Source organism: Spinacia oleracea, chromosome 6 (genome assembly GCF_020520425.1).
Source record: "Spinacia oleracea cultivar Varoflay chromosome 6, BTI_SOV_V1, whole genome shotgun sequence".
NCBI classification, from domain to species: Eukaryota; Viridiplantae; Streptophyta; class Magnoliopsida; order Caryophyllales; family Amaranthaceae; genus Spinacia; species Spinacia oleracea.
In genome coordinates this window covers 125,780,054-125,806,280 of record NC_079492.1, presented here as the reverse complement: position 1 = coordinate 125,806,280, position 26,227 = coordinate 125,780,054, and the positions used below count along the sequence as shown (strand labels likewise).

At 43.3% G+C, this 26,227-nt stretch overlaps 2 protein-coding genes across 2 annotated transcripts; one reads left to right on the top strand and one right to left on the bottom strand.

Annotated features, from left to right (window-relative positions):
* The first annotated feature begins 1,440 nt into the window (after positions 1–1,440).
* On the top strand, positions 1,441–23,332 carry LOC130463582 (uncharacterized). The gene is made up of 3 exons (XM_056832751.1): positions 1,441–2,321; positions 2,397–2,686; positions 23,329–23,332. The coding sequence occupies exons 1-3, from the start codon at positions 1,878–1,880 to the stop codon at positions 23,330–23,332; spliced, it is 738 nt and encodes a 245-aa protein (XP_056688729.1). The 5' UTR covers positions 1,441–1,877.
* On the bottom strand, positions 23,211–24,128 carry LOC110776311 (uncharacterized). The gene has a single exon (XM_021980859.2). The coding sequence runs from the start codon at positions 23,989–23,991 to the stop codon at positions 23,392–23,394; it is 600 nt and encodes a 199-aa protein (XP_021836551.2). The 5' UTR covers positions 23,992–24,128; the 3' UTR covers positions 23,211–23,391.
* Positions 24,129–26,227: the final 2,099 nt, after the last annotated feature.

Below are 26,227 nucleotides of genomic sequence, written 5' to 3'. Positions count from 1 at the left end.
GCATATGTGGAGGAAGAGGTGGGTCGTGTTTTACACGGACGACCAGGAGATGTATGAGCGAATGAGTCGTTGGAACTGCAACGCCAACTTCATGGATCGTGACGAGCCCCTTCCACCCCTTACTGCCGAAGAGTGGGATCAGATAATGGTCCTGTTCAGGGCCAGCACTTACCATTTAACAGTGGATAAGAGTTTCCATGTGCCGGCCGAGTGGTTGCCGCACATTAGCCAGTTTCGGAACGAGGCTTTTCTAGCGGCCGTAGGCTTAGGATATTCCATGACTCGAGGTTGTATGCCAATTTATGTGCCGCTCTGCCTTGGCCTTATTCATTTTTCTAACTTTGGATTTCTTTTGTTCTCAGAGGAAGGAATGAGCAAGTTGTCGGCGGCGGATACCGGGAAAGGCGATATGACCGATTGGATGGCGGACATCTATGAGGCCAAGATGCAAAAAGCCAAGGCCGAGTTGGAGGAGAAGGTGAGTATTCTCTTAGGTTGTTTTTTGCAAGTTAAGCTTCCTCCGTCCATTGTCTATAGTGGACGTCTATTTAGTGACGAGCCGATATCCTGACATGTGACCCATGTTTGCTAATGTTGGCCTCGTCACTTTTTAATGACGGGCCCCTTTGTGAGTGTTTTTCCTGTGGTTGCCAAGGTGCGCCTCGTCACCTTTTAAGACGGGCCACCCCCACCCCTTTTTTACAAGTGACTCGTGGTTGATAGGGTACGCCTCGTCATTTTCGAGACGGGCGTCCTTTTTTATGACGAGCCATTTTTATATGAGTGTTGCACTTGATAAGGTACGCCTCGTCATTTTTAAGACGGGCGTCCTTTTTTAATGACGAGCCACTATTTATTGACTTGTGATTGATAAGGTACGCCCCGTCATTTTTAAGACGGGCGTCCTTTTACAATGACGAGCCACTGTTCTGTGAGTGACTTGTGATTGAAAAGGTACGCCTCGTCATTTTTGAGACGGGCGTCCTTTTTAATGACGAGCCACTGTTCTGTGAGTGACTTGTGATTGAAAAGGTACGCCTCGTCATTTTTGAGACGAGCGTCCTTTTTAATGACGAGCCACTGTTCTGTGAGTGACTTGTCATTGATGAGGTACGCCTCGTCATTTTTGAGACGGGCGTCCTTTTTAATGACGAACCACTGTTCTGTGAGTGACTTGTGATTGAAAAGGTACGCCTCGTCATTTTTGAGACGGGCGTCCTTTTTAATGACGAGCCACTGTTCTGTGAGTGACTTGTCATTGATGAGGTACGCCTCGTCATTTTTGAGACGGGCGTCCTTTTTAATGACGAGCCACTGTTCTGTGAGTGACTTGTGATTGATGAGGTACGCCTCGTCATTTTTGAGATGGGCGTCCTTTTTAATGACGAGCCACTACATGGTGAGTGACTTGTGATTGATGAGGTACGCCTCGTCATTTTTGAGACGGGCGTCCTTTTTAATGACGAGCCACTGTTCTGTGAGTGACTTGTGATTGATGAGGTACGCCTCGTCATTTTTGAGATGGGCGTCCTTTTTAATGACGAGCCACTACATGGTGAGTGACTTGTGATTGATCAGGTACGCCGTCATTTTTAAGATGGGCGTCCTTTTTAATGACGAGCCACTATATGGTGAGTGACTTGCGATAGATGACGAGGCCTAATATTTGACTGTCCTTTCTTTTTTAGCAAGCTAAGGACGCGGCTAGGGCGTCAGGGAAGAAGAAGGGGACGACTCTGTCCCAGCTGAAGAAGAGAGCTGTGCCGGCTGGCTCGGAGACTCCGAGTACCTTCAAGAAGCCAAAACCCCTACCTCGCCGTCTCGTGAAGAAAGACGAGTCGAAGGTTGCTGAGGGGGGATGCCCTGATGACGAAGAGATGGGCGTGGACAAGCCGTCTCTGGTGGTGGACTTGGTGTCCAAATCGAGGTCCGGTGGGCATCCGGACGAGCTGGAGGACCCTCTTTCGGGAATCCCGGCCGACGTCCGCTCTCAGATACCGGTGGAGGTGGCCCGCCGAGCTAGGTCTTCGGGCGGTAAGTATTATTCGAACGTCGTTCAGACGTATCGAGCCTCCTCTGGCAGTTCTTCTTACTCTCCGCGTCATCCTAAGGCCGTTGTTTTTCCTATAGCCAAAGACAAAGGGAAGGATGCAGCTGCTGCCGAGGACGAGAACGTACCTGCTACTCCCCACTATTCGTCAAAGGATAGGGTGGCTATATGCCGCAAGGTTTTTAAGGCCGTCCCCGCAGAGTATGTTGCTTCTCTTCCTGGCCGCAAGACTGACGCCCAGTTTGGTGCGATCCAGGCCACTCTTCTCGACGTAAGTCTATTTCCAACTTGCTTGTACTTGTCTTCCCTTTTAGAGTCATTTACTAATATGTAGCTTCTTTTGCAGTTGTTCTGCCGCATGGAATTCTGCAAGAGTTGGAAGACCCGCACTGCTGAGGAGCTCAAAGCTCAGGTGGCTGAGTCCACCCACCATGGCGACTATGCGTTCAAGTCCATTGAAGAGGTCCGCCTGCAGATGCAGACGACCATAGACCTTCAAGCGAAGGAGGTAGCTGCGTTGAGATCTGACAAGGCCGAGCTGCTTAAGAAGATCTTGGCGCAGGACAAGGACATGGTGGCAATGGTCGAGGAGGCCAAGACAGCGGCGGCGGAAATACGGGCGCTTCAGGACCAGTTGCGGGAGTACCTGTTAGGTTATGATACATATGACATTACATAGATCATGCGGAAACAACCATTAACCCAGGACAACATATTATTTACACATAATCATATAGCATAATTTAGATGCATACTCTTTGTTGCGTGCCCTCCCTAGCTGCGCCCGAACCGAACAAGAACAAGTCTTTTAGGACTCCAAGTGTCGTCCCTCCGTAGATAGTCCACAGCACGTCCGGATCCGCCTTAAGATTGACCAACTAGAATCGCCCTTAAGGTACTAGAAAATTTCGGCACTTTTGAGCAAGATGTGTGTTTTAATTTTCTCTCAAAAAACTCACTTTTGAATACTTTGAAACTTATGTATAAATTATGACCCCTAGGCCTTTATTTATAGAGTTATGGAAAAGGAATCGTAATCCTAGTAGGATGCGAATTAATTGGAATTAGAATCCTACATGAATTCTATTTAATTAATTTATCCAATTAGGAATAGAAATTCAATCATACACTGACTCTTGTAGATTCAGGAATCACGCATGAGCACAAACTCACACACACACGGCAGCCACAAGGGCTGCCTATGCGCGTGCGAGCAGCAGCCCGCGCAGCACGGCCCACGCAGCCGTGGCCCTTGGCGCGCGCTGGGCCTGCCTTGCGGTAGGCCTGGGCGCTGCCTTGGCTGGGCTTGTGGCGCGCATGCTTGCTGGGCGATTGGCCCCGGCTTCGTGCTGGGCCTTCGTCCGGCAAGCCTCGTCCGATGCTAATTCGTACGATACGCTTCCGATTAAATTTCCATTTCCGGAATCTATTTCCGATACGAACAATATTTAATATTTCCGATTCCGGAATTAATTTCCGTTTCGAACAAATATTTAATATTTCCGTTTCCGGAATTATTTTCCGATTCCGGCAATATTTCCGATTCTGACAATATTTCCGTTTCCGGTAATATTTCCGATTCTGGTAATATTTCCATTTCCAATAATATTTTCCGATACGTACCATGTTTCCGTTTCCGGCAACATCTACGACTTGGATAATATTCATATTTCCGATACGATCCATATTTCCGTTTCCGGCAATATCATCGTTTCCGGAGTATTCATTTCTTGCCTGTGACGATCTTAGCTCCCACTGAAACCAAGATCCGTCGGTTCCGAATATTCATAGATGGAGTATTTAATGCCATTAAATACTTGATCCGTTTACGTACTATTTGTGTGACCCTACGGGTTCAGTCAAGAGTAAGCTGTGGATTAATATCATTAATTCCACTTGAACTGAAGCGGCCTCTAGCTAGGCATTCAGCTCACTTGATCTCACTGAATTATTAACTTGTTAATTAATACTGAACCGCATTTATTAGACTTAACATAGAATGCATACTTGGACCAAGGGCATTATTTCCTTCAGTCTCCCACTTGTCCTTAGGGACAAGTGTGCATTTCCTAATTCCTTTGTCGCTCGATGCTTGCTCTTGAACATAAGGTAAGAGTTGTCATCCTTATTATGTCCAGAGGTGTTCCTCGGTTTCAGAGTTCAACTGATCAAATAAACAGATAATCATAGCCTATGATTCATCCGAGCACGGCCATGCATTTCACAGTTTCTAGCTCTCCGAGTGGCCTTGTACAACTTTTAAGCATCTCATCCCGATTTATGGGAGGACAATCCCAATCTTGCGATCTTGAGATTAGACTTCGTTTGATAGGTGATTACCTGAGCGTTGCCTTTATAGCCTCCTTTTACGGTGCGACGGTTGGTCAACGTCAAAGCAACCAGTTCTCAAACAAGTAATCTCAAATCACTCAGGTATTGAGGATTTAGTGTCTAATAATTAAATGAAATTTACTTATGACAGACTTTCATCTCTTACAGTAAAGTTTCATAGGTCTTGTCCGATACTAGTCTTCCCAAAGTAAGTATCTATGCAAATGATTATGACATTGCCATGTCCACATAGTTCAAGAAACAGAACTACTAGTCATCTTGCACTCTAATCGTCTAACGTTTTCTATGCGTCCAATTTTATAGAAAACTCCAATTAGGGACCTTTTTCAACCTTTGACATTTAAGTTCACTTGATAGACATTTCTTAGTCACAGGACTGGTCCTGACAGTCTATCTTGAATATATCGTCAAGTTGAAGGGACTCATCATTTAATAAACCACAAATTAAATGGAAAAATGAATTTCTTTCATTTATTGTGAATGATTAACCAATAATGTTTTACAAAGATTTAAACTCTAAAACTTTAAAACATTAAACAGAGACATCAAAGCCATTCTCCAATATGCTTGATTCCCATAGCTGCAGTGTGCGAGTTGTGCTTCGCTTGCGGCAGAGGTTTAGTTAATGGATCTGATATGTTGTCATCAGTTCCAATTTTGCTTATCTCGACTTCTTTTCTTTCAACGAACTCTCGTAGAAGGTGAAATCTACGAAGTACATGCTTGACTCTCTGGTGGTGTCTAGGCTCTTTTGCCTGTGCAATAGCTCCGTTATTATCACAATACAGGGCTATTGGTCCTTTAATGGAGGGGACTACACCAAGTTCTCCTATGAACTTCCTTAGCCATATAGCTTCCTTTGCTGCTTCATGTGCAGCAATGTACTCCGCTTCAGTTGTAGAATCCGCAATGGTGCTTTGCTTAGCACTTTTCCAGCTAACTGCTCCTCCGTTGAGGCAGAAGACAAACCCAGACTGTGATCTGAAATCATCTTTGTCGGTTTGGAAACTTGCGTCCGTATAGCCTTTAACAATTAATTCATCATCTCCACCATAGACCAGGAAGTCATCTTTGTGCCTTTTCAGGTACTTCAGAATGTTCTTGGCAGCAGTCCAATGCGCCTCTCCAGGGTCTGACTGGTATCTGCTCGTAGCACTGAGTGCGTACGCAACATCCGGGCGTGTACATATCATAGCATACATTATTGAACCAATCAATGATGCATATGGAATCCCATTCATTCGTCTACGCTCATCAAGTGTTTTTGGGCACTGAGTCTTGCTTAGAGTCATTCCATGAGACATGGGTAGGTAGCCTCGCTTGGAGTCCGCCATCTTGAACCTATCAAGCACCTTATTGATATAAGTGCTTTGACTAAGTCCAATCATCTTTTTAGATCTATCTCTGTAAATCTTGATGCCCAATATGTACTGTGCTTCTCCTAGATCCTTCATCGAAAAACATTTCCCAAGCCAAATCTTGACAGAGTTCAACATAGGAATGTCATTTCCGATAAGCAATATGTCGTCGACATATAATACTAGGAAAGCAATTTTGCTCCCACTGACCTTCTTGTATACACAAGATTCGTCCGCGTTCTTGATGAAACCAAAGTCACTGACTGCTTCATCAAAACGTATATTCCAGCTCCTGGATGCCTGCTTCAATCCGTAGATTGACTTCTTTAGCTTGCATACCTTTTTAGCATTCTTTGGATCCTCAAAACCTTCAGGCTGTGTCATAAACACAGTTTCTGTTAAAACGCCGTTTAAGAAAGCAGTTTTGACATCCATCTGCCATATTTCGTAATCGTAATATGCAGCGATTGCTAACATTATTCGAATAGACTTTAGCATTGCAACTGGTGAAAAGGTTTCATCGTAATCCACACCGTGGACTTGCCTGTAACCTTTTGCAACCAATCTAGCTTTGAAAACTTCAAGTTTCCCATCCTTGTCCTTTTTCAGTTTGAAAACCCATTTGCTTCCAATGGCTTGGTAGCCATCTGGCAAATCGACCAAATCCCATACTTGGTTTTCAGACATGGAGTCTAATTCAGATTGCATGGCTTCTTGCCACTGCTTGGAGCTAGGGCTCGTCATAGCTTGCTTGTAAGTCGCAGGTTCATCACTTTCAAGTAATAGAACGTCATAGCTCTCGTTCGTCAAAATACCTAAGTACCTTTCCGGTTGAGATCTATATCTTTGCGATCTACGCGGGGTAACATTCCTAGATTGACCAGATTCTTCGAGGTCTACTTTTCTCCCACTTGTCATTTTGGAAATGTGATCCTTCTCCAAAAAGACACCATCTCGAGCAACAAACACTTTGTTCTCAGATGTATTGTAGAAGTAATACCCCTTTGTTTCCTTTGGATAGCCCACAAGGATACATTTGTCAGATTTTGGATGAAGTTTGTCTGAAATTAATCGTTTGACGTATACTTCACATCCCCAAATCTTAAGAAAAGACACATTTGGAGGCTTTCCAAACCATAATTCCTATGGAGTCTTTTCGACAGCTTTAGACGGAGCTCTATTTATAGTGAGTGCAGCTGTATTTAGTGCATGTCCCCAAAATTCTAATGGAAGTTCGGCCTGACCCATCATTGACCTGACCATGTCTAGCAAGGTTCTGTTCCTCCGTTCTGACACACCGTTCCATTGTGGTGTTCCAGGAGGAGTCAATTCTGATAGAATTCCACATTCTTTCAGATGGTCATCAAATTCATAGCTCAGATATTCACCGCCTCTATCAGACCGCAGTGCCTTAATCTTCTTGCCTAATTGATTCTCTACTTCACTCTGAAATTCCTTGAATTTGTCAAAGGATTCAGACTTATGCTTCATTAGGTAGACATAACCATACCTACTGAAGTCATCAGTGAAAGTGATAAAGTAGCTGAAACCACCTCTAGCATTTGTACTCATTGGTCCACATACATCTGTATGGATTAAACCCAATAGTTCATTTGCTCTTTCTCCAACTTTAGAGAAAGGTTGCTTTGTCATTTTGCCAAGTAAACATGATTCGCATTTACCATAATCCTCTAAGTCAAATGGTTCTAGAATTCCTTCTCTTTGAAGTCTTTCTAAGCGTTTCAAGTTTATATGGCCTAATCGACAATGCCACAGATAGGTGAGATCTGAATCATCCTTTTTGGCCTTTTTGGTATTTATGTTATATACTTGTTTGTCGTGATCTAATAAATAAAGTCCATTGACTAATCTAGCAGATCCATAAAACATCTCTTTAAAATAAAACGAACAACTATTGTCTTTTATTATAAAGGAAAATCCCTTAGCATCTAAGCAAGAAACTGAAATGATGTTTTTAGTAAGACTTGGAACATGGAAACATTCTTCCAGTTCCAAAACTAGCCCGGAGGGCAACGACAAATAGTAAGTTCCTACGGCTAATGCAGCAATCCGTGCTCCATTTCCCACTCGTAGGTCGACTTCACCCTTGCTTAACTTTCTACTTCTTCTTAGTCCCTGTGGATTGGAACATAAGTGTGAGCCACAACCTGTATCTAATACCCAAGAAGTTGAATTAGCAAGTATACAGTCTATAACGAAAATACCTGAAGATGGAACGACTGTTCCGTTCTTCTGATCTTCCTTTAGCTTCAAGCAATCTCTCTTCCAATGCCCCTTCTTCTTGCAGTAGAAGCATTCGGATTCAGAAGTGGGTTGACTGACCTTCCTCTTTGCAGATTTGGCGCCAGTTTGCTTAGTTGGGCTGGCCTTGTTGCCACCTTTCTTAGCATTCCTCTTCTTTCCAGATTTCTTGAACTTGCCCCCACGCACCATAAGCACATCCTGCTTATCACTTTTGAGCGTCTTTTCAGCGGTCTTCAGCATACCGTGAAGCTCAGTGAGCGTTTTGTCCAGACTATTCATACTGTAGTTCAGTTTGAACTGATCATACCCGCTATGAAGAGAATGGAGGATGGTGTCTATAGCCATTTCCTGAGAAAATTGCTGATCCAGCCGACTCATATTCTCAATGAGTCCAATCATTTTGAGAACATGTGGACTTACGGGCTCGCCTTTCTTAAGCTTGGTCTCAAGAATTTGCCTATGAGTCTCGAATCTTTCGACTCGAGCCAGATCTTGGAACATGTTCTTCAACTCACTGATGATTGTGAAAGCATCTGAGTTGATGAACGTTTTCTGCAGATCCGCACTCATGGTGGCGAGCATTAGACATTTCACATCCTTGTTGGCATCAATCCAACGATTGAGGGCAGCCTGAGTGACCCCGTCGCCAGGAGCTTCGGGCATCGCCTCATCTAGGACATACTCCTTTTCTTCCTGCATAAGAACTATTTGCAAGTTCCTTTGCCAGTCAAGGAAGTTTTTCCCGTTCAACTTCTCCTTTTCGAGAATTGATCGAATGTTGAATGAATTGTTGTTTGCCATATTAAAAACTACAATTGAAAAGAATAAACAAATAAATAACCATTCACAGTTTCTCTTAATAAACTTAAATTCTAGCATACATGCATAATTCAATGTTTATTAAGCATTTTATTCAAGTTATGTGTTCCGGCAGGTGTGAATAAAATGATTCCAAGATCCTAAAATCATTGAAGAACTAAGCACAGTTTGTCGACTTAATCCTAGAACATCTTAGGTAAGCAAAAGCCTTTTGCTAATAGTCTAGAAACTATTCTTGGTTGATAGGTACGTCTAAGAACTTATTAGGTAAACCTATCGAATTTGCCACGACATAAAAGGACTCCTTACTTATATCGTTGAGTTTCACCAAAACTAACATGTACTCACAATTATTTGTGTACCTTGCCCCTTTAGGACCAATAAGTAACACCTCGCTGAGCGAAAACTATTACTAGATTGATGTAAAGGATATCCAAGCAAGTGTATATTTTGGCATGGCACCTTATAACTCAATTTTTAAGTTTGGAACTTAAGGCTCTTACTATGTTGGTTAGATTTTAAGTGAACTAAAATCCTTAATCATGCAACATAATCAAGCTTATGATCTCATGCATTTTAAGACATATTTAAAACAATAAATAACTTAAAACATGCATAAGATATTTGTGATCTAGTATGGCCCGACTTCATCTTGAAGCTTTGACTTCAAAGTCCGTCTTGAAAATCTCTGTGGGAGGCACCATTTTCTTCAAATAGGATAAGCTATAACTAATTACAACTATTTGATGGTACGCAGACCATATTTGAATTGAAAAATAACTTTGGTGCTTTAGACCAATTACATTCAAATTAATGGTACGCAGACCATATTTTCTATCCTATTTGGGCCATACTAGTCACTTCATAACCTGCAAAACAGTACATATACAATATATACCATTCATCCATTCATTATCATGAATGGCCCACATAGCTGGTTAGTAAAACACATTATGCATCACGTAAACATTTGCAGCAATTAATCAAGGGCACCAATAATCTACCAATTATTCAGTCCTTATTAATTCTAATCGAGTTGTTTTAACCTTAAGGATTTGTAGACCTAATCAAGAGTTTATGACTAAAAAGCGCTCCCACTTAAACCAATAAATTCATATGCTTTACCAATTTTAAACATAAAAATGTATTTCTAGTCCAACCGGAAACATACAAATTTAATTAAAATTTAAAGCTCATATCAATTTATAATTGAATCCAAAATTTAATTTAATTTCAGTCGTATTTAAATTAATTCATGATTTTAATTTTAGTAAAATAATTAGAATAAATTCCATTTATTATAATTATAATATTCAAAATTAAAATCCAAGAAATTAATTCAAATTATTAATTTTAAAATTAATTAAAATTACGTGAACTGAAATTTTCAAATTAAACATTCAAAACGATCTAATCGTAACGCAAACACCCTACGCGTTGCACGACCATGGGCCTTACGCACACAGCCATTGCTGGCCATGTGCGCGCAGCCCATGCGCTCGTCGCATAGCTGCTGCTGTCCTATCGCAAGCCTCCGCACAGCGCCCCATCGCACGCGAGCTATCGCTCGCAGTGCGCGCGCGCGAGATCGCTCGCTGGGCGCGCTGGCTCGCTCGCTGAGCGCGCGAGCCATCGCTCGCTGGGGCGCGACATCGCTCGCTGGGCGAGCGACATCGCGCGCTGCGCGCGCGAGCCATCGCTCGCTGGGGCGCGACATCGCTCGCTGGGCGAGCGACATCGCGCGCTGCGCGCTGCGCGCGCGAGCAGTGCTGGGCGCAGCGCTCGTGGCACGCGAGCTTGCGCTCGCTGCGCGCGAGGCTGCGCGCACTTGTGCGAGGCAGCGCGCGTTGTGGCGCAGCTCGCTTGCTGCCCACACGCGACTGCCTTGGCTCGCCCTTCGCCAATGCCCATTCGTTCATTGCTCGTGGCACACGACACAAGGCAGGGCTGCTGCCTTGTGCTCGTGCACTACGCCCTTGCTCATTGCATTCGTGCCGCACGGGCGACGAGCTCCCTTGCTCGTCGTCGCATGCCCGCATTATACAACACCCCTTAAGGGTAACACGAAGCGTCCATTGCTTCGTGCGTGCAAGTTATTTGAACGAATCGCATAAAAATTTAAAATTTATATTTAAAATTAATGACAAATTAATAAATATTATTAATTTCATAATTTTAGGGCGAAAAAATCGAAAATTTATTATCCAATTGATTTCCGATTGATATGGATTCAAGTCTAGGTCATAAAAATTTAAAATTTATCGTAAATTTACAATTTTTATGGTGGTTTTTAATCATAGGTTTCTAATTAAATTACAATTAATTATGAAAATCAAATTAATTCTAAATTATTCTAATTTTCAACAAATTAATCATAATTACAAATTAGATTGCATAATTAACAAGACTAGGCATTCAAACTTGTTAAACATATGCAGTAGGTCAATCAAAATTCAAGATTTATCAACAAGAATCGCAAATATTTAATTTAACATCTTAAATTTACGAAATTTTGCATTCGAAAAACTAAAACCTTCGAAAAGTCATAGTTAGGCTTCGAATTTGAGAATTCTGGGTTCGGCAGAAAAATACTCTTTTTGTCTAAATTTTAGAATGCCTTTTACATGCGGAATTGACACAAAAATCACTCAATTCGGATGAGTAATGAAGAAACTGCCGAAAAACTGCGTACATATAATTAAATAAACGCAATTTGCAATTAATTAACAATTACGAAAATTAATCACCCCTTTTAATTCTTACAAATTTGTAATATTTAACCATGTTCATGCAATTTAGATTATGAAAATAATAAGGAGCTCGTGATACCACTGTTAGGTTATGATACATATGACATTACATAGATCATGCGGAAACAACCATTAACCCAGGACAACATATTATTTACACATAATCATATAGCATAATTTAGATGCATACTCTTTGTTGCGTGCCCTCCCTAGCTGCGCCCGAACCGAACAAGAACAAGTCTTTTAGGACTCCAAGTGTCGTCCCTCCGTAGATAGTCCACAGCACGTCCGGATCCGCCTTAAGATTGACCAACTAGAATCGCCCTTAAGGTACTAGAAAATTTCGGCACTTTTGAGCAAGATGTGTGTTTTAATTTTCTCTCAAAAAACTCACTTTTGAATACTTTGAAACTTATGTATAAATTATGACCCCTAGGCCTTTATTTATAGAGTTATGGAAAAGGAATCGTAATCCTAGTAGGATGCGAATTAATTGGAATTAGAATCCTACATGAATTCTATTTAATTAATTTATCCAATTAGGAATAGAAATTCAATCATACACTGACTCTTGTAGATTCAGGAATCACGCATGAGCACAAACTCACACACACACGGCAGCCACAAGGGCTGCCTATGCGCGTGCGAGCAGCAGCCCGCGCAGCACGGCCCACGCAGCCGTGGCCCTTGGCGCGCGCTGGGCCTGCCTTGCGGTAGGCCTGGGCGCTGCCTTGGCTGGGCTTGTGGCGCGCATGCTTGCTGGGCGATTGGCCCCGGCTTCGTGCTGGGCCTTCGTCCGGCAAGCCTCGTCCGATGCTAATTCGTACGATACGCTTCCGATTAAATTTCCATTTCCGGAATCTATTTCCGATACGAACAATATTTAATATTTCCGATTCCGGAATTAATTTCCGTTTCGAACAAATATTTAATATTTCCGTTTCCGGAATTATTTTCCGATTCCGGCAATATTTCCGATTCTGACAATATTTCCGTTTCCGGTAATATTTCCGATTCTGGTAATATTTCCATTTCCAATAATATTTTCCGATACGTACCATGTTTCCGTTTCCGGCAACATCTACGACTTGGATAATATTCATATTTCCGATACGATCCATATTTCCGTTTCCGGCAATATCATCGTTTCCGGAGTATTCATTTCTTGCCTGTGACGATCTTAGCTCCCACTGAAACCAAGATCCGTCGGTGATGGAGTATTTAATGCCATTAAATACTTGATCCGTTTACGTACTATTTGTGTGACCCTACGGGTTCAGTCAAGAGTAAGCTGTGGATTAATATCATTAATTCCACTTGAACTGAAGCGGCCTCTAGCTAGGCATTCAGCTCACTTGATCTCACTGAATTATTAACTTGTTAATTAATACTGAACCGCATTTATTAGACTTAACATAGAATGCATACTTGGACCAAGGGCATTATTTCCTTCAGTACCCTCAGGTCAAAGAGGCGGCTGAGGAAGCCGAGCATCTTCGTGGGGAGCTGGAGACGGCCAGATCGCAAGTTCGCACCTTGCGTGAGCGTCTTCTGGAATCCTATGATCAGGGGGAACAAGCGACCAAGGACGCTGTTAAGCACGCCTGGGAGAGCCACATGTCAGAGTATGATCTTGGGTGGTTCCAGCGGCGAATGGAGCACAGTGCCGCTGTGTTGGCTGCTGAACGTCTTGGTCAGCCGCCCCCTGAGTTTGTATCATCTGATGACGAGGACGATGCGGCCGCTCCCTGATTCGCTTCCTTTCCTGCTTTTTTAAAATTTTATTCAAGCGTTCCCGTGCCTAAGGGCAAAAACAATTATGTTGTAAAGTTTTGGCGCTGATGGCGTCTGTATCATTGTGCCTGCTGAGCACACAACAATTTTCTTTCTTTTTTCTGGTCAAGAATTCTGAGCTACTTTTACACGCCTTTCTACGGGCGTTGTTTTATAAGTAAATAGGTTTTTTTGATGCTTCCCTTATCTCGCATTTACTTGCTCTTCATAATTTGATTATTCCTTAATCAATAGGATTAATCAATAGGTATGATTGCCAAGGTGCAACCGAGTGTACACTAAGCACGTTGATGCCGCAGACAACTGAGTATGCGCTAGGCCCTACTTTGGTCGTCACTTTCTTTGGCGAGCGTGTCTATAACGATATTGATTGACGCAAGTCAATCAATAGATATGATTGCCGCTAGACATGCTCGTCAAATGGACTGTACGGCCAAACGTTCGTGCCGCCTAACTTTGAGCAAACAACCTTTGTTTCGAAGTTAATCGCGCCGCTGAACTTTTGAGCGGACAACCTTTGTTTCCAAGTGGTTGGTGCCGCTGGCAACTGAGCATGTGCTAGGCCCCACTGTGGTCGTCGCCTTCTTTGGCGAGCATGTCTATAACGATATTGATTGGCGCAAGTCAATCAATAGGTATGATTGCCGCTAGACATGCTCGTCAAATAGACTGGCCGGCCAAATATACGTGCCGCCGCGCTTTTTAGCAAACAACCTTCGTCTCTTTGATATTGGTGCCGCAGGCAACTGAGCATCCGCTAGGCACTACTGTGATAGTCGCTTTCTTTGGCGAGCGTGTCTATAACGATATTGATTGACGTAAGTCAATCAATAGGTATGATTGCCGCTAGACATGCTCGTCAAATGGGCTGGACGGCCATATTTTCGTGCCGCCGCACTTTTGAGCAAACAACCTATGTTTCAAAGTTGTTCATGCCGCTGGGCTTTTGAGCGAACAACCTATGTTTCCAAGTGGTTGGTGCCGCTGGCAACTGAGCATGTGCTAGGCCCCACTGTGGTAGTCGCTTTCTTTGGCGAGCGTGTCTATAACGATATTGATTGACGTAAGTCAATCAATAGGTATGATTGCCGCTAGACATGCTCGTCAAATGGGCTGGACGGCCATATTTTCGTGCCGCCGCACTTTTGAGCAAACAACCTATGTTTCAAAGTTGTTCATGCCGCTGGGCTTTTGAGCGAACAACCTATGTTTCAAAGTTGTTCATGCCGCTGGGCTTTTGAACAAATAACTTACGATTTAAGTTTATTTGTGCCGCTGGCACTTATTATGCTGTACTGGTCGGCCAGCGGCTTGCTTATATTGGGAGGGGAGTTGGATAGGTGATCAGCCTACAACTTGGTGCTAATCTGGGCCACTTCTTAGGCTTCAAACAATTAGTCTTGCTGAGTTTTTGCTAATCTGGGCCACTTCTCAGGCCGACATACAATTAGGCTTTGGTTATGCATTGGAGTGTATATTTTTATATTCATTGTGCGAGCAATAAATATTACGAGACAAATAGAGTAGTATTATTTATAACTTTGCAAGGCGAATTTAGCCGGTTACAAAAGTAATTACTACCCTACTATGACCATTAGAGGCCGCCCCTTGGGCAATGGATCGTGGTAAGTAAGACAAGGCTTAGCACATATCTAGAAGAAATATTTCTTGAGATTGTCGGCATTCCAAGTGCGCGAAATAGGGCGGCCTTGCATGTCTTGAATGCGGTAGGTTCCCTCTCTAACTTCATCATAGATCTCGTAAGGTCCCTCCCAAGTGGGCGTCAGCTTACCTTGTTCATTTGCTCGTCCTGTGGACTCCATTTTTCTGAGGACAAAATCTCCCACTTTGAGCACTCTATTAGAGACTCTCTTGTTGTATTCTCTTGCCATCCTTATCTTGTACAGCTGTTGTCTGAGCGCTGCATTTCCTCTAACCTCGGGCAGAAAGTCCAAGGCTGCTTTCATTGTCTCCCAATTAGCATTTTCGTCATACAGCATGACTCTCAACGTTGGCTCACACATTTCTATGGGTAGGACAGCCTCGGCGCCATAGGCTAGCAAGAAGGGTGTTTCACCGGTTGAATTCTTAGCCGTGGTGCGGATGGACCATAAGACATTTGGCAGCTCATCAGCCCATAGACCTTTGGCTTCGTCAAGCTTCTTTTTCATTCCTTCAGAGATAATTTTGTTGAACGCCTCAACCTGACCATTGGCTTGGGGTCGTCCGACTGATGCAAAACAGGTGTGTATACCGTGATCTGCCAGCCACTCTTTCAGCTTAGGCGTCTCAAACTGGGGCCCATTATCGAAGACGATAGCCTGTGGAATCCCAAAGCGAGTCATGATGTTCTTCCAAATGAATGCTCTCACATCAGCAGTTTTTATGTTTTTGAGCGCTTCTGCCTCCACCCATTTGGTGAAGTAATCTACAGCAACGATGACATAACGCCTTCCTCCTGGTGCGGTCGTGAATGGGCCTAGGAGATCCATCCCCCATTTAGCAAATGGAATTGGGCTTGTAATGGGCGTCAGAACTCGTGCCGGTTGATGTATTAGGTGAGAAAAGCGCTGACATTTGTCACACTTCTTGACCAGTGAGATTGCGTCCTCCTTAAGGGTCGGCCAGTAATAGCCGGTTCGAAGTGCCTTTTCAGCCAAAGCCCTTCCACCGATATGCGAGCTGCACAACCCCTGATGAAGGTCTTCTAGAATTTCCTGCCCCTTCTCAGGTGTTACACATCTTAACAAAGGACGGGAGTAGGCCTTTTTGTAGAGGGTGCCGTTCCACATTTCAAACCAAGAACATTTCTTTTGAAGTTTTTCCGCTTCCCTTGAGTCTTCGGGCAAGACTCCATTCATTTTGAAGTTTACTATGTCATCCATCCATGTGGACGTTCTGTCAAGAGTTTCCACCTCCATTTGCTCAACACTTTTGTGCTCTTTTACCTCCCAAAACACGTGCCGAGGGGTATCACAAGACGCGGAACTTGCCAACTTTGACAGGGCATCAGCTTGGTTATTTTCCGAGCGAGGGACTTGCTTTACTTCAAAACTTTTCAGTGGCTCTACTTCCTGATGGACGGCCTGCATGTATTTGACCATAGTCGGATCCCTAGCTTCGTAGGTCCCATTAACTTGGCTCACAATCAGTTGGGAGTCAGATAGTGCTACAATCTCCTCGGCGCCTGCCGCCTTACACATTTTAATGCCACAAAGCAAGGCTTCATATTCGGCTTCATTATTTGACGCCTGGAAGTTAAATCGCATAGCATATTCAAAAGTATCTCCTTCTGGGGAGTGACAGATTATCCCTGCTCCACATCCATTCTGTGTGGATGAGCCGTCTACATACACTGTCCACACTTTGCTTGTATTCTTGGCAAAGTCTGGCCTCGTCATTTCAACAATGAAGTCGGCACATGCCTGTCCCTTGACAGCTTTCCTCGGCTCATAGGTGATATCAAAGGCGTTCAGCTCTATTGCCCAATTCAGCATTCGTCCTGACGCCTCCAGCTTTGTGAAGGGCAGTTTGAGCGGCTGATCGGTGTAGATCACTATTTTGTGAGCTAAGAAATAAGGACGGAGCTTTTTGCTGGCCATGAACAGAGCTAAGCCAAACTTTTCCACTGTAGGATATCTAACTTCAGCATTTTGAAGAACATGACTGACAAAGTATACCGGCATCTGTATTCCCTCCCTCTCTGTCAGTAGAACGGCACTCAACGAGTGCTCGGACACGGCGAGATACATGTACAAAGTCTCTCCTAGCAAGGGACTAACAAGACGAGGCAAGGTGTGTAAGTGCTCCTTTAATCTGACCAATGCCGCCTCGGCCTCGTCCGACCATTCAAACTTGGCCTTCTTTCTGACAGACCTAAAAAAGTAGTGGCACTTGTCTCCAGCCCTGGAAAGGAATCTGCCCAGGGCGGCCAAGCAACCTGTGAGCCGCTGGACCTCCTTCACTGTCTTTGGTGAGCTCATATCAATTACTGCCTGGATTTTGTCTGGGTTGGCTTCAATTCCTCTTTCATCAATCAAGAAACCTAAGAATTTGCCTGCCGTCACCCCGAACACACACTTCTTAGGATTCAACCTCATGTTGTAAGCTCGAATAGTCTCAAATGTCTCCCTGAGATCAGTTATGTGCGCCGCCCTCAGCTTACTTTTTACGATCATATCGTCAATGTAAGCTTCAATATTCCTGCCGAGCTACTTAATGAACACAGTGTTAATAAGACGCTGAAAGGTGGCCGGTGCATTTTTTAACCCAAACGGCATCACCTTGTAGCAGTAAAGGCCTTGTTCAGTAACAAATGACGTTTTTTCCTGGTCGTCAGGCCACAACGGAATCTGGTGAAACCCTGAGTAGGCATCCATAAAGCTCATCATGGCATGCCCCGCTGTAGAGTCGACGAGCCGGTCAATCTTGGGCAATGGGAAACTGTCCTTTGGACATGCCTTATTGAGGTTGGTGTAATCAACACACATTCTCCAGGTACCATTAGGTTTTTTGACGAGAACCACGTTAGCAACCCAGTCGGGGTACTGACTAGGCCTGACGAACCCAGCCTCCATCAACTTCTGTATTTCCGCGGCTGCCGCCTGATTTCTATCTTCCCCATGGTTCCTTTTCTTCTGACGAACCGGTTTAAAGTTTGGGTCCACATTCAGCTTATGGACGGCCACAGCAGGGTCAATACCCGGCATTTCGTCCACCGTGAAAGCAAAGATATCTTCAAATTCTCTCAAAAGGTGGACCAACTCTGCCGCCAGCGGGTCGTCAGGAGAAATCCCGATGGGCACTACTCTGTCAGGTTTGTCTGTGTTTAAAACCACATTGAAATGGGCCCCAACAGGCTCTGGGCGTCTCTCTTCCATGTGCCCTGCTGAGATAGTTAATGTTTCTTTGACGACCTTGGGTTGCGTGTCGCCACATTTTCGTTTGTTGCTCGACGTCCCTTTCTCTTCACCCGTCCCCCATGCTTCTGGACTCAAGGTGGTTAGGTAGCAATCTCTAGCTTGTTGCTGGTCACCATGTATAGTGCTGACGCTCCCATCGTCACAAATGAACTTAAGAAGCATCAGATGAGTCACAATGACAGCCTTTGCCCTGTTCAACGTGGGACGCCCCAAGATGATGTTATATGCCGTCAGATCTTTCACTATGAGAAAACGGACATCCATTTGCCGAGATTCCTTTTTATTTCCCATCCTCAGAGGAAGGGTAATTATGCCGACTGGGTGGATGACACTACCTCCGAAGCCTATAATGGGATAGTGGATTTTCTCAATTTTTGAGGGATCATGTTGCAGCCGATTCAAGCACTCTAGACTAATTATGTCCGACGAACTTCCTGTATCAACCAAAATACGCCTAACCCTTAGGTTAGCAACTTTTAACTCAATTACCAAAGGATCATCTTGCGGGGTGGAGATTTTCCCACGGTCGGCCTCGCCGATTTCAACTTTTGGAAACGGGTCAACAGTGGCCTTGCCGGACAACATCACTTGCCCCAATCGCTTGGCATAATCCTTCTGGCCCCTCATGGTCGGCCCGCCGGCGGCCAATCCTCCTGAGATGACTGCCACGCACTCTGGGTCGGTACGATTCCCATCTTCCTCCGAGGGAGGGGATTTGTTTTTCTTGTAGAAGGGTTTGCCAGAACCTCCCGTGTTCCTGATGATATAACTTTTTAAGAACCCCTTGGTGGCTAGGCCGTCCAATGCCCTTTTCAAGCTCTTACATTCATTGGTGTCATGCCCAATGTCACTGTGAAAGTGACAGTACAGTTTGGGGTCCCTACTTTCTGGTGGTGACTTCATGGGAAATGGACGATCAATGTCATATTTGGACCCGACGTCCATCAGGATTGCGTACATGTCTGTGTTATACTCGAATCGCTCCCGATCATAAGTTCTGGGCCGTTTCTGACCTGCCGCTCCGGGAGCCCTGTCTGATTCTTTTGCAATAGCCCACGTCCCGTTAGGCCGGTTCTTCTTTTCAAATTTCTCCTTTTTTGCCGCTAGCTCGGCGGTATCACTTCCTCTGGGGTCTTTCGGGACGCTGCAAATCTCTGTTGCATGAATGAAGGCCTCCGCCTCATCCAGCACTTCTGCCATTGTTCGGACGCTTTTCTTTACCAGATCAAACTTGAAAGAGCCCTTTTTAAGCCCTCGAATGAAGTTATCGAATGCAACACCATCTGGCAAATCCGGAATTTGCCCTGCCTCTAGATTGAATCTCTTCACATAACTCCTCAGGGACTCGTCCTTCCCTTGCTGAATCCTACTCAGATGCATGCTCGTCTTCTTCTCTTCCATGTGAGCCATGAACCGAGTAGAGAATAATAGCTCGAGCTCCGAAAAAGAGCGAATAGTTCCGGCTGGAAGTCTCTCGAACCACTTAGAGGCTACTCCTTTGAGTGTGCCCGGAAAATACTTACACCAGGTTGAGTCAGTTGTTCCTTGGACATACATGTGATGCCGGTAAACCAAGAGGTGCATGTCCGGATCTGTGGTACCATCGTAAGCATCAATGTTGGGCGGCTTGACTTTGGGTTCCCTCGGGGCTCTCATGATGGAGTCTGCAAAAGGGGTGGTGTGCCCTAGGGCCATGTTGGACACCCCCTCCTGAATGTGATATACAGGGTCTTGACGCCTGGAGTAGGGTAGCCGCTGGGAGGACTCGCGTCCGCGAGTTTGACGGGTTGGACGGGTGGCCCCTGGACGTGCCTGGCTCAGATGCGTATAAGTTGGATGAGGGAGAGGTCTATCCGGCATGACGGGGGTTGACCCAGTGTCAGAAAGTTCAGACTCAGAGTCGGGCAACTGCTCTGCGCGTGGCTGCTCACGTCCTCGGGACGTTTCTCCGATCAGCCGCCGTGGCATTCGGCGTGGTAGGTAAGACATTGCCTGATTGGGCTGACTTGTTGGCGGCTGTCTCCTTAGGTCCTCGCCTGTCAGCCTGGTCCAGACATTTGGGGGGCGCAAAGAAAGTGTTGGCCTATTGCTTGCCGGCCTCTCATGATTTGCAGCCACAGCAGTGGTGTAAATCAGCATACTCTTCTATACCTCAGCATTAACTGTCTTCCCCACATCAGCTTGGAACTCAGCCAAAATAGCCCGAAGAGCACCCACAGAGACAGGCATATCAGGGTTCTCCTCTATTACCGTATCCACCCGAGGATCCAGGTGTCCTCCAGGAGGGGTGCGATTGGCCTGGTCGTCCTCCTCGCTGAGCACCTCTACCTCGGCAGTGTGACGAGGGGTGTGCCCGGCCGCAAATGTACGCGCGACATCTTCAGTGATTCTTGTGGCCGGCGTATGATGTTCAGTCGGCATTTCTCTTTCGAGGGGTGGCCGCTCTACGCGCGTAGGCCGCCCAGCATCGTTGTCCTGTCGTTGATCTTCCATGTTACCGTACCTCCCCACAGACGGCGCCAAATGTTGTGGGGTTTTTCCGGTGAGATACCTTGGAGGTTTCTTGGTAACTTTTAAAGATTAAACAAGATTGTATTTTTATAGAGAGAGAAAGTAGAGAGAAGGCAGAGCAGCAATTGCTCTAGAATGTATTGATTGTGACCCCTTTTTCTAGGGAAGTGGGAATATTTATAGTACTAGGTTTTTGTGGGAATGACCTAATATTCCCCTTACATGATTGGCTGGGGAATGGGAGAAGGACACGTGTCCTTTCTCCTTACAATTCTCTGATCCCTTGTAGCAATAGTGGGCTATTTGGGCCTATTGTGCTTAGTAATTCACTTGGGATACATACTAATTAAGCCCTTTTCCAGGTATAGGTTTTATACGTACATTTATACATACTTAAATACATACATCGTAGATACCTAGATTAATACTCATGCCCCGGAGTAGACTTTGCATGATTTCTGCTTAGGGGGCGCAATACGTGCCAGGTGTCACATCTTCGTAAATTGATACGCACCAAATAACTCGGATTAAGTCTCTTAATGAACTCCGGATTCTAGGAATCCGAATCTGACTAAGAAAAACAGCCCAGACCCTATTTTCAACGCCTGGCTTTGGGCGCCGAAATCTTCGGCGCCCAGGCCTGGGCGCTGAAAATACCTGGTACGTGTTTTTTCCTAATTCCTCGTGGATTAGAGTTCTGCAATTCTATCTTTCCACGAACTCTTTTCTATAAATAGGGCCTTAAGTTCGACGTGAAAAGGACAACACACAATTATATTCTGAGTATTGACTCTAAACCCCTAAGCCTAAGCCTCACGCTGCAAAACTGATCACGCGTTCTGTCGCAATCGATCCATAAATCGAACAGAACGTATCCCGTCCCATAATTTGAGATTCGTTAAATAAAAGGAGAAATAGCAAAGTCAAAGTGGTTAGTTTTCTGAGAACCGTGACGCACCTCTCAAGGGTGCGTCGTAATGTGTCCCTTTTCCATGGTTTAATTGCTTTCCTCGCCCTTTTATGAACTGTTAAACTAACTAAAATCTGATTGTTCGATCACGCTTAATAAATATGATATTTTTGGGAAATTGGATTATCATGCTAGGTCCCTTAAAACAATCTAAATCAGATAATCGCGTTCGATCTAGTACTATATGTTGCATATTGATAAAATCAACTCAGATTAGTTTAATAGTTAACGCATGTCCCTTCAATTATTTATGCTGAGCTAGTAAGGATATCCTGCCTCTGGAGTTATCGAAGAGCGAGTACTCCTCTCGGTAGTTACAGTCCCCCGAACCCTCAATCTCTACCCTGCGGATGTACGTTGAGCGATCCCCTCCACCAGGGATCACAAGGGAACCTACGGCCGTCGTGGTGAAGCATAATTGCACTCCCTTTATGTCACGATAAACGGGTTTTGTCAGTTTTTCTCATTGTCGTTAAAAACTGAATGGCGACTCCTATATTACTAGTCAATTGGGTGTAAACTCACAGGAAATCCAATTACACTTGATTTGACAGAAAAGAAGCGTCACACCCACGAGGGACGAGGTCACGCATTAGCCTCATGCTTTTTCGACCCCCTCACAACAACCAATAAGATTGGTTTATTATCAAAATGAACCAATAATTAAAAATCACATAGATTGCTAACTTGTCATAATGTGACTTTTGGTTGCATGAGATTTATTGAGTTGACACTACAAGAATTTGTATCTTTAACGACAACCTAATTACGACGGGTCGAAAATCCCGTCGCAAAAGCCTTTTGCGACGGGGCTAACAACCAAATAATGACGGGAATAACCGTCGCAAATGTCTTTTACGACGGGTTTACGACGGATTTACGACGGGATTTCTATTTACGACGGCCCCCTTTTATAACGGGTTCGCGATAGGAAATCCCGTCGTTAATCAATGATTATTGGCCTTTCGCGACGGGATTTCCCATCGTTAATAGTACAATTTCTTGTAGTGTGAAAAGTTGGACCAATTAGAAATAAAAGTTGGCTCAAAAAATCATAATAGTAACAAGTTTATAAATAGAAAGATTCTTTATGTAACAAACATTTTGAAACACTATTAAAGGAATACGTAACAAACATTTTGAAACGGAGGGAGTACTAGGTATAGATAGATTTCCACATTAAGTTGAACAAAAATATTGGCCATTATATATTACGAAACTGTGTGTGAATTATAAAAATATATATGCATAGGAAAAAGTGATAATGCGTAGCATGAGATATTTGCTTATAATTTACTTAAAATCCATCTCTTTAATTAATAATTTTGGTTAAAAAACAAATTAAATATCTCATGTTCCTCCCACCACAAAAGTGTACAAAGGTTAAAGCGATAATTATTTTGGAACGGAAAGAGTATGTAATGTAAATAAAAATAGAACAATATTACCTCATTAATTAGTTCTTTTTTTGGGTGTAAACAATATTTACCTCATTAGTCATTAGACATTATCAACACATACACATCATTGCACACAGCTGAAAATGAAGAAGAAAAATAACCTAATTAAATAAATATAGAATACTGATTTAAGTTATTTTTTAGGGTTTGGTCTGAGCCAAGACATTGACAACAGCCAAAGCATTAGAACAATGTTGCACAAACATCTTATTTCTGTTACCCATAACATCAACTGCATTTCCCTTTTTAAGGCTTTCTTCACAAGATTCAGCATTCTTAATCGCGGTCGTCATCCAAGTGTTAACATCTTTATAAGAATTAGAGAAGAAGGCAACCAACGAGTCTTCGAGTTGAGCCATTGCATCGGTGTATTGGTCGTTGCAGTCGGTTAAGGCTTGGTCGATACCAGGACCCATTGACTCTTGGTCCTCTAGCTTATCACCAACCCATGTAGCAATTTCAAGCCCTAGAGACTTAGTCGTGTTTAGAAACAAAAATGCCAATTTCTTCATGTCAGCAGTTTTACTCTCTGGGAATGACTTTAGGGTTAGGATACATGACTCTTTGTGTTTTGCGTTTGCACACGCCTTTTCGATTAGGGGATTATTTGGTTCGAACTTGTTGTTAACCTGCATTTTGATCGGAACGCCACCTCTGATATGGATGTACCCCATGGCTACATTTTGCTGTAGGATTACACCAAGCATAAGAGGCAATAACATCAAGAAAACGCGATCCATTTGATTCGATAGATGTTTGATTTGGTGTGATTGTTTTAAAAAAAAATTGCTGTGTGTTTTTGTGTACCTAATATATATGAAAAATAAGGGCTAATAATGTAGTTTAGCCAAGTTGTTCATTTGCTGGTTGTTTTGGTTGAAGAGAGAAATATTGGTGTTTCTGGTAAAACTCAAAGTCTAAAGGGATGGTAAGGAGAAATATAAGGGTTACCCCACTATGTGATGATTTTGCATGCCAAATTAAGAATGCATGGGTTCATAATAGGTTGAATTGCTTGTTTGTCATATGCATCACAGGCACAATATTTGAGGTTTTGCCTATAATTGTACCCTTTTAGAAAAGGATAAATATAATTAAATTAGAATAGTTTGCTCTCAAAATTGTATACGAAGTATAATAGTACAATTGTGGGTATGTGTTAGGTGAAGATTTTTTATAACAAGTTGTCTAATTTACGAAAATTTATCAGATACTATCGGTTGTAAGAATTATGACCTTATAACAATTTTATATTAAAAAAAATCTTTTTAATAAAAAGTTTCTCTCAAAATTATTACCGTATAAAGATAACCATTTAATCATTTGTTACGATAGTATATACGAAATATACGGAGTATATTAGGGAGTATGTTAATATACTACAAGAAATTGTACTATTAACGATCGGAAATCCCGTCGCTAAAGGCCAATAATTGTTGATTAACGACGGGATTTTCCGTCGTGAACCCGTCATAAAAGGGGGCCGTCGTTAAACGAAAATCCCGTCATTAACCCGTCGTAAAAGACATTTGCGACGGTTGTTCCCGTCTTTGTTGGGTTGTTATCCCCGTCGCACACTACAAGAAATTGTACTATTAACGACGGGAAATCCCGTCATTAACCCGTCGTAAAAGACATTTGCGACGGTTGTTCCCGTCTTTGTTGGGTTGTTATCCCCGTCGCACACTACAAGAAATTGTACTATTAACGACGGGAAATCCCGTCGCAAAAGGCCAATAATCGTTGATTAACGACGGGATTTCCTGTCGCAAACCCGTCATAAAAGGGGCAGTCGTTAATAGAAATCCCGTCGTAAATTCGTCGTAAACCCGTCGTAAAAGACATTTACGACGGTTATTCCCGTCATTGTTTGGTTGTTAGCCCCGTCGCAAAAGGCTTTTGCGACGGGATTTTTGACCCGTCGTAATTAGGTTGTCGTTAAAGATACAAATTCTTGTAGTGGCAAAAGCCCTTTTGCGACGGGATTTTCACCTGTCGTTATTAGGTTGCCATAAAAGATACAAATTTTTGTAGTGATATTATAATATTCTAGATATACGGAGTTACGTACCTAATTAGCCTTCCTATGTAATATATATACGTAGAGAATTAATGAGAATGACAGAGAGTGAGCCCTAATTTATCAAGGTATCATGAGCCTAGGTTACAAACCCTAGTTTTTTCTTCCCACGAGAAAATTACCTTGAGATTGAGGCCATGATCTTAGGTTAATGGATATTTGAACCACCAGGTTTGTGCTTGTAATTGTTTTATGAGGAGCATAATATGATTTCATCTTTTCATGATTGGAAGGGGTGCAAGGTCAACGATTTTAGTAGTGATGTCGCCATGAGCTCTTATTTGCAAAGTCTTAAATACATCTGTTTCATTAGAATTTTCCTGACAGCGTTTAGATATTATTTAATTGATGAAGAATAACAATAGTGACTTGTTGGGTGCTAAAAAAATGGGTTCCTGATGGAGTGATCGTGTATAGATTTAGTGCCAGTAGCAGGAGAAGATGCTCAGAGTGCTCGTAGAAATCAACTAGTTCTTGGCGTCAAAGTCGAATATGGTTCTTGCAGCTAATCTAGTCTGGGTACTGGTAATTCTGGTCAAGGATATGCTTTTGATTAGGCAATATTGTCTTATTTTCGTTTGCACCTGCATATGATATCTACAACTTCAAATTTAATTTATGGCTTAACAATTTATGATTGATTATAGAGAAACGGTTACTTCTAGATGTTGGGTTGATGTTGGTTGTTGCTGGTCTTCTTTAGTATCTCGCTTTGCTGTTTGCAAATGTTTCCAAGGTTTGTTTAACAGGGAATCAGAGTTGGATCCAACTGCACCAATCCATATTGAATATAAGAGAAACCTCCCTATTAACCTCAGAAAAAATCTTATTTGCTCATTCTCTACACTTCATTTTGATGATTGAATTATGCTGACTTCAGGGTTGAAAGGAATCTA

What these genes read in the sequence shown, in the direction of transcription:
- LOC130463582 (XM_056832751.1), top strand. Translation starts at nt 1,878, where the DNA reads ATGGGCGTGGACAAGCCGTCTCTGGTGGTGGACTTGGTGTCCAAATCG. An exon ending in TCCAGGCCACTCTTCTCGAC is followed by an intron (nt 2,322 to 2,396) that starts GTAAGTCTATTT and finishes CTTCTTTTGCAG; the next exon opens with TTGTTCTGCCGCATGGAATT.
- LOC110776311 (XM_021980859.2), bottom strand. Translation starts at nt 23,991, where the DNA reads ATGGATCGCGTTTTCTTGATGTTATTGCCTCTTATGCTTGGTGTAATC.